At 36.7% G+C, this 9,311-nt stretch overlaps 1 protein-coding gene across 1 annotated transcript in view; it reads right to left on the reverse strand.

The window, feature by feature from the left end:
- Positions 1-9,264, reverse strand: part of IntS1 (integrator complex subunit 1) — a 67,217-nt gene extending 57,953 nt beyond the window's left edge. The window contains exons 1-5 of the mRNA XM_071587599.1: positions 8,852-9,264; positions 8,300-8,643; positions 6,318-6,539; positions 5,797-6,125; positions 201-336 (exon numbers count right to left, since the gene is read on the reverse strand). Of these exons, the coding sequence (XP_071443700.1) occupies positions 201-336; positions 5,797-6,125; positions 6,318-6,539; positions 8,300-8,643; positions 8,852-9,002 (1,182 nt within the window). The 5' untranslated portion in view covers positions 9,003-9,264. The remainder of the gene's footprint in view (positions 1-200; positions 337-5,796; positions 6,126-6,317; positions 6,540-8,299; positions 8,644-8,851) is intronic.
- Positions 9,265-9,311: the final 47 nt, after the last annotated feature.

The following is a 9,311-nucleotide window of genomic DNA, read 5'->3' on the forward strand; positions in this document are numbered from 1 at the left end:
TCCAGGTCACAAAGAAGAGAAATATCTCATTTCTCTCCCCCTGTTTAACTCTTCAGAACAAATTTTGTAAGTCATTCTGGTGGTTTGATCCTAAGCCACCCAATGGCCTGATTGGGAGAGAGAATAAGTATTTATCTCTTAACTGGGAACACGTTTCATGGCATAACAGCATAAAAATATAGCACTTCAGGGTTCAGTACCTCAACCAATCCAGCCGTTGATGTAAGTAAACGAAGAAAATTTCGAGTGATGTTCTCAGGGGGTTGCCGCCTATTTAATTGCTCCCTCACAGCATCCATCACAACCTGCTCGACTGATTCTGAAGAATTTGCATACCTGAGTGGATAGAGAAATCATTTAAATCATTCTCATTAATTCAAAATTTTAGCATGCAAAAAAAAGCTCAACTTAAGTGAAAAAAACATGATCAAGCCAAATATTTCAGGGCTCTTAACATTAAATAAATCAGTATTTTGTCTGCATGCATACTAAAGAACCTTCTGATGGCAAGTGAAGGGAGCTAACTCCATTTCCTCCTACTTCTGGCTCTGAATATGAGCACCGAGGTATTTGCCAAATTTCTCCAGCATATAAAAGGGAAAATCAAACTACATTGAGTAGACATTAGACCCCATCTTCCATTAATATTTAGCATTACAGCAACAGTAACTTCACATATCTAAAGTGTATTCCCATATAGCTCATTGACTAAGTTCTTTGAAATCACTCACTACTGAGAAAACAAATAGGTAGAAAAATAAACTAAATGGTGAATTACAGTTCTTTAGACCATTCAATGCTCCAATTTATTCCCAATACACCTCTATAATATTAAATTTCAGAAAACCTTTGAATATGCAATGATGATTAAGTGTACGTCTTGTGGGTAAATGACTGTGACAGAATACTTCAGAGGCATCCTGATCCCTACTTGGGTGTCATGTGGAGAGTACTTCAAGTGGCATACGCTATCTGCCAGATGAAACGTTAATTTGTGGATCACTCAGCATCTTTTGGTATTTCTAATGCCAGGTATCTCTCCATCCTTTGTATATTCCTTAAACATCCCTCTGCCAAATTACCCACTTAACTTTGCTGGCACAAATGACCTCAGCTGTTCATTTTAATGTATAGAAGGATTTAATTTTGCTCACAAATGCTATTACAATAAAACCATGAGGTACACATCAAAATACATTTGTTTTCAATGGATACTAATATAATAAAGAGTAATGCTCTCAGTTGGAGGAAATATACTGCAGGCATAAAATTATTAAGTGAATTGTAAACACTTGGAAGAACTAACTTAATCCAGAGAAGTACAATAATGCAAGTTCCACCAATGATATTAGTCTATTGACACTGGTTGTAACATGAGGGGCTAGATACCATGATTGGGAGAAAAGTGTAACATTATGGAGTAAACATAACATTATACGATCATCATCAACCTAAAATAATTGATTGTGATTGATTTCATGACAAGTGGTGTATACTGAGAAAACCATAATAGTATATGATGCTCCAGATTTAAACATAAATGTTTTAGAAGCTTTACCACAGATTGAATGACATGATCATGAAACAAGGCTAAGGAAATATTTGTGACAGTAAATTCATGCATCCATTTGATATTTCAAAACCACACATTATGCAGAAAATTAGGATTAGATTAGGATAAAAATGAGGAATTTTAAGTTAAAGGAGATATCTAATACTTTGTTAATGGGACTAAGGGAGAAGGGATGAGGCATTTTAGGCATGATGAAGATAATAGAAGCAGAAATATTGAGGGATGATATAGGTTTTCTGCAACATTTAAAAGTGATTCAGGGGTTTGGATGTTATAAGTGCTAGTCTAAATCCTGTCCCTTAATGGTACACGACTTTAACAATAATACAACATGATTAAAAGCAATACAAGCCTAGTAACTCTAAAAAATAATGAAATTTGAACTGAACAAACTATGTTTATGCATTAAATCAAAATGCTTTTGCAATTAATAGAATGTCCCATGCACAGGCTATTCTGATAACAAGCCCTGTGACTGATCATCCAAGTACACAATGACTGCTGTATAAAGTATATTTATGTATCATTGAAACAATATAGTAAATTTACTTTCACATCTTAGTACTCTTAGTAATTTGCTCACCTTGATATCAGTAACTATCTTTTATGACAATAATAATACGTTTTATTTGCCCAAAGATTATATTACAAAAATACCATGTGGATGATGTATGTACATGAAATAAAGTACATCAAATGGAGTAAAATGCACACAGGCTCATTCGGAGTACAAAATACAGTCCTGATAATTACATTTAATGTAGCATGCACACACACATAGTAAATGTAACATACCCACAATTATCCATCAAAATCATGGAAAATTAATATAAACTAGACTAATGGCTGTATATTTACCATGTGTGTAATATATCTTTGCATGATTATCTTTTTGATCAATTCATAACAAATGATAATGCAATCTACATCTACATCAATACCCTTCGAGCCACCAAAGGTGAGTGGCAGGGATGCAACACCAGGAGGAAAGGGTAAGGGATGAGGGGGTTAGGGTTTTTCAAATGGAAGGGGAAAGGTGGGGGGAACCTGCAAAAAAAATTTATAAAAAAAACTAGTATAACCATGCGCAGTTGCTACCTTGTAGGTTAATACTTATTATGTCGAGCCGACTTGTGGGGATTTCGATTACAAGCATTCTGGTCTCTTATTGTTCTTGGAAAAAATGACCATTTAAACCTGTCAGTCTTGCAGTCCATCTCTCTAATCTTATATTTGTGATCCCTTCCGCCCGTAATACGTTGGGGTTTGTATCATGTTCTTGATGCCATCAGAAAAGGACCCATCTTTAAATGTTTTTAATAAGTTTAATCTTTATTGTAAATGCCGCTGTATAAGGGAATCCCAGCCTAAATTTTCTAGCAAAGTAGTTACACTACTGCATTGGTCATAACAATTTTTAACAAATCCAGCCCCCCTCCGCTGAACTCGATCTAATTCCAAAATCAAATTTATCTCTTGAGGATCCCATATACTGGCAGCATACTCTAGGTGGGGCCTGACTAGGGCAAGAAAACATCGTTCCTTCACTTTTTTGTCACATTTACCCAGCACTCTTTTTATAAATCCCAATTTTTTATTAGCACGACCGCATATTTCTCGTATGTGCTTTCCCCAGGACAGATCATGAGTAATTATTATACCCACGTATTTAAAGGAATCTACCCTTGCGATTTCTGTTTGTTTCACTTTCTAACGAAATGAGAGGGAATTACTTCTTTCCCAAAAATGTTTTACTATGCATTTTTTCAAATTTAATTCCAATTGCCATGTATCGTACCAAGTCTGAATTGCATTTAGGTCGTTAGCTAACGCGACTCCGTCTTTGCGACTTCGAATGTCCCCATAAATCACCGCATTGTCGGCAAAAAGACGGAGCCTGCTATTAACCACAGTACTGAGGTCATTTATGTAAATAAGAAACAAGAGGGGCCCCAAGACACTTCCCTGTGGTACAAAGCTTGACCGAGGTACACATCCCTCAGGTACATACCTTGACAGTATCGGAAGATACACGATCCCAAACGACTGTTTGAACGTGATTTTTTAAAAATTGTTTGATCCAGCATATAATACTCCCGTGTATTCCATAAGTTTCCAACTTTGCGAATAACTTGCAATGAGGGACTTTATCAAAAGCTTTTTTAAAATCTAGGAATATCACATCAACTGGAATATTACTTTTACCGGAATGCATTATATCATGAACAAAGAGTGCGAGTTGAGTTTCACAGGATCTACCTTTTCGGAACCCGCGTTGGTTATTAATCAATAAATCTTAGCTATCGAGGTAACGCATTATGGAACTAAAAATGATGTGCTCAAAAATCTTGCAGGAGATGGAGGTGAGCGATATTGGCCTATAATTACTGGGGTCCTCCTGGTCTCCATTTTTAAATATGGGTGTTACAGAGGCTATCTTCCAGCCGCTTGGCACGCTTTCTTCTGCTAAAGATTTCTTAAAATATTATATTAAGATAAGGGGCAATTTCAGACAACAGCTCTTTATACAGGCGAGCTGGTATCTCTTCGGGTCCCGGAGATTTGTTGGGGTCGATGTTTTCAGGGAGTAACTCTATTCTGCGGGTGAAAAAGTCGATTGCTTGCATTGGCTGCAGAAATATTTTCGGAAGGTTATCTGGTATATTCTGGGAGCATTTGTTGAAAACACTGTAGAAGAATGAGTATAAGATGTTGGCTTTATCTAAACTACTTGTTACTTTATCTCCCTTTTCGTTGTTCAATGAGTTTACGGTGGACTTTTTTCCCTGCACTTCCCTGACGTAGGACAAGACATCTTTGGGTTATCATTTAAATGTTCACCTAATTTTTTCCTTTTGAATTCCGCTAGCACCTTCTGTAAGGCCTTCTTGGCAGTGGACCTAGATGCTTTGTAATTCTGTATGGTTTTGTTGATTTTATCAGGGGAGGAATCTTTAACCCCGCTTTTCATTCTGGCCTGGCACACCCTTTGCCTTCTTAGTGATTTCCATACTTAAAAGAGTTGTACCAACAGGGTTCCTTATTCTCTCTTATATATATACTAGGTATGAATCTCTGTATTGCTGAACATTTATCGCAAGAAAATTATTCCAGGTATCCTCAACATTCCTGGTTTTGCTTAATTCGTCAAATCTAACAGTTTAACTCACATTTGAAGGCATCATAGTCAGCTTTATTAAATAGATACATTTTTCTCTTAGGTTTGTTAGCTTTTTCTATGCTTAGGGAAAATTTAGCATTTACAGCCCTGTGATCACTGATTCCATCAATAACTCCTACATTTAAGCCCTTTTCGATTATATTAGGCAACGTGTGGGGTCAGCCATTTAGGACAGTCCACCCCTCCTCTGCTGGCGAGTACTTTGATTGGCATGGATTCCCAGTCAACCTCTGTCCCAGCCCTTGATGACTATGCTCTCCTGACATTCTATATCATGTGCAATTTTCGTCAAACCTTAATTGGCTCTTTCTCTTCAACCCTGCTCCTTTCCAAATACCCCCAACCATCCTCCCTGCTGTTTTAGAGAAATCTATATAAACTTGCACCTAACATTATGAGCCAAAAGATGAAAAAGTAAGGTCGAAATATATTCAAAGAAACTGTGAGAGATGCCATGACAGTAAATTTTAACAGAGTCATCCACTATATGTACATTTCAATGTAACAATTTCAGAGTGTAAAAATCATTCACCTTGACTGGGATACAAACCAGAATCCCTTGATTTCCAGCTGAGTCATTTAGCCAGTTAAGCTACTGAGACATCCCCTTACACTATGAATTCTGGTCAAGGCAATTGATTTTTAAATTTTAAATTGAAACTAAACAGCTTGGCTTTTCCACATAGAAATTTCTACGAGGAAAAGCCAAGTTGTTAAATTTAAATTTCAATATGAAGGTTTTCCAAAAAAAGAAATATAATTTATTAACAATGGAATAGTGCACAAAATTGATTATATTTTTGAGAAAAAGGCCAATTTAATGGACACATTATAGAATTTAAACAATCAACATGATGACAAATAAAAGGAAACTGCAGGAAATGTTGCAACAATAACTTGTTAAGTCATCTGCTGATTTCCATTAAAATGCAAAAATTTCAAAGGGTAAAAATCATTCACAGTCATCTCGGCCAAGGCAAATGATTTTTACATTTTGCAACTGTTGCAACCAATATAATTTTTACTTCAAAGTGCTACTCACCTTGGAATAACTGTTATATCTGCTTTCTCTCTTGTCCCCTCACTGACTCCTGGTCCACTTACGGCACTGCTCATTTCTCCACTACCTTCAATCGATAGAGCAATCTCTTCATCTAGCCCAATAATTGATGGAGATGAACATCCCTCTGAACGTCCAAAAATCAGAGATAAAGGTATGGGATCAGACGAAGCCATTCCAGGTCCAAGGAGGGGCCGTGAATGTAATGGCGTTGCCTTTGTATCAATTGCAGTCAATATATTCTCAACAAATGCCCGGCACTCCTCTGTATCAACCCAGATTCGGTCTCCTATGCTGTCCTCCACATACAACTATGGGTCATTAAAAAAGCTACATTAATTGCTAATCACTAACTTCCATTTTTAATGTACTGCAAAATCTTGTAACATATTCCTTGTCATTGAAAACCTTTCTAAAATTAAACAACAATAATCTATAACTTTGAGAAAAGAGTCACAGAAGGATGTTGGTAATGAAGACCACGGTTTATGAGCTATAATCACCTGCAAGAATACTTCTGGCCATGTCTTCTTTTCTTGGAAACCTCGCAACAATAGATTTGCTGCCAATATTGGAACCGATGGATGACTTTTCAACTTGAAGGGAGGTATTGCAGGAGCCACACCCCCTCCAACAGCACTGCTTCCCCCGGAATGAGGATCTTTTCGGAGAAGGCTGCACAAGGCATGGCAAACCACATCCACTGCAAACAGTGATGGTCTCACCTGTTCACAAGCAAGGCAAACAAAATAGAATTTATTACCACAATTGGTAGGGACTTAAAATTTTTGCAGCATGCAAGATATCATATCAGGTATAAACTCAGAGACTATTACTCATTCCCTTCCTAGGACCTTTTCCTTTTACTAGCACACCCTCCCACTACCAAATTCTCACAAATAAGTGCTTGCGAATCCTCACCAGTTTACCATAAGAATTACGCAAGCAGTCAAAAGCACGGTCAGTTGAATTTAAGAGAGAGTGAAAATATACATCCTTGTTATATATTATATTTGAAATTCGCAGAACCATTACACCTTATTGATAATGCTGAAAATATCCCATCGAACTCAATCACACTAAAACTTTTGTTATTATTCTCAATGCTTACACGGTGCCTAGTTGATTGATGATGGTTACATTTTGCTTTCGGGAGTTCCCATTTCAAGGATTACTTGAGTGACAAAGATATGTCAACCTCAACCCTGGAGGCACCTTCAGGACTAATGTTGTAACTGTTGTCACCAAAGCAACTTACAATGATGCATTCACCTTAACCAACTCTTAGCAGTAGTTGATTTAATGCACAGGAAAAATTGATTACATAATGAACTTAAAATTAAACCACTTGGCTTTTCCACATAAAAAACTTTTATTTATGACCTATGTTTCGTTATGGTATAACATCATCAGGTAAAAATACAAGTGAAATACAGTGTATATAGCTCTGAATGGAGGAGAAGCGGAGGAGGGAGGGAGGAAAGCAAGGATTGGTTAAGGTAGGAAGAGGGGGCGGAGGAGGAGGAATGCTAATATTGATAAATTAGCAGGCATGGAGAAGGAATTAATACATTGTTGAAAAAAAATAAAAAAATATATACATACTTGGTAGAGGAGTGGGGGCATTACCCACTCCTCTACCAATGTTATACCATAACGAAACCTAGGTCGCAAATAAAATTTTTTATATGGAAAAACCAAGTGGTTTAATTTGAAGTTCTACATGAAAAATTTCCACTAAGTGACGCCAGAAACTGTTTTATGGATTAAATAATGATACTGACAAGCATGACAAATTTTTTTGGCCAGCATTTTCAGCAATCAACTTTACTCCAAGAAAATTATAAATACATTTAGACTTCCTAGTTTTTTAGAAGCTACACTGAGAAGTGTAAAGGGTAATATGAATACTATATAGTTAAAAAAACTGATAATAATGTTACCATATAAAATTATGCTTTGCAAAATAAAACAATTGTGATTTCAAATACAATAAAAATCCTCTGAAGTAGCATTGAATTTCAAAGGCAAATTTCAGATGACAAATAATTACTTTCCAACTAGAACTTAAAATTTTAGTTCGTAATGAAGCACAAATTGGTCAAAAGCATTTGTGCCCTCCAGTATCCAAATCCAATAGAGAAATCTACTACAAATCATGTGGCAATGACAGTACAATCCGAATAATTTTACCGTCAGATGCTAAACAAATATGTTGTAAAATTGATTAAAATAAAAGCAGGAAAAATTGAGCATACTTAATTAATTACTTAAACTTCATTAAATTAGCTTTACGCTATTGACATGTCACTCCTTAAAACTATTTACGGCTCAAATAATGTCTTGAATCTCAACTTAAAATAGACATGCTCTACATGTCCTGCCAGGATTTATTCAACTACAATCTGAGTCAACCCCTTATCTATTAAAGCAGAACAACATCAATTTCTTTTTTTGACCTAGCAAGCATTTAAAAAACTCATACCTTTCCAATATACAGAAGGCTGATGTAGTGGAGGAGATCTTGCTGAGGATTAGGAGGTATTCCCGCACCAGTAGAAGAACTCGCCCCAGCAGCTACAGATGCCTTTGAACGTTGACTGGTACGGAGGTGTCGTATGGCCCCACAGAGAAGACCAACAACTCGGTCCGTTTCATCAGCATCTGCCGCTTCCAATACCAGCACAGCTAATTCGGCACCACCAGTACCACTATCCCAGTCATTCGAGGCCACCATTTCCCATGGAAGAGGTGCTGACTTGTGTGTTACTTTAGCTTTTTTAGGTGCCATAGAAAGACCTCCGCTAGATGAACCATCTTTTTTCCTATCTGCATATGTAAAAAAGAAAAATTCGCGGGTTCACTTTTAAAAAGAAAAAAAAAACAAATTTAAAGAGCAAATGAATTGTCTTTTAAGAAATTTGTAATATGAAGTTCGCCCACGATTTTTGGCTACTACAGTGCCGGTTTCACGTACGCTGCAATTCATGTTAAAACAAAACAAGGGGATTGCATTTATAAGAGAATTGTTCCTTACCTTGGCTCCCTGTTTTACCATGCAGTCCGGCTCGTTTCCCTTCTGCAGAATCGGGTCTCGATGATTTAGAACCTAAAGCAAATATATCACTGGGGTGCTGTTGAGGTTTCCCCTTACCACCTCTTCCAGATGAAGACTTGCCCCTTTCCATTATATCTATAAATATCTCCTAATCTTACAATTTACGGGAAAATAAATGTACTAAGAGAGTGTAAGGGGAGAGCCTAGAGAGGTTAATTATTAAGTGCCCTTGTTTTGATTATTGAAAGTATCTTTAAAAACCACAGAGCTCTCGTAGTAGGAAAAAGGAGTTATCACCGGCATAATTTTACATATACATCCATAATTACGGATATTACTCATTCTTAGCGAAAAAAATCACCCAAACACTACATGACCGCCGACAACATAACCGCGCACAATGTTACTCCTTTCAATCGAATCGTTTTGATGAAAGTCG

Source organism: Hetaerina americana, unplaced genomic scaffold, assembly GCF_022747635.1.
Source record: "Hetaerina americana unplaced genomic scaffold, ioHetAmer1.1.p SCAF_3, whole genome shotgun sequence".
NCBI lineage: Eukaryota > Metazoa > Arthropoda > Insecta > Odonata > Calopterygidae > Hetaerina > Hetaerina americana.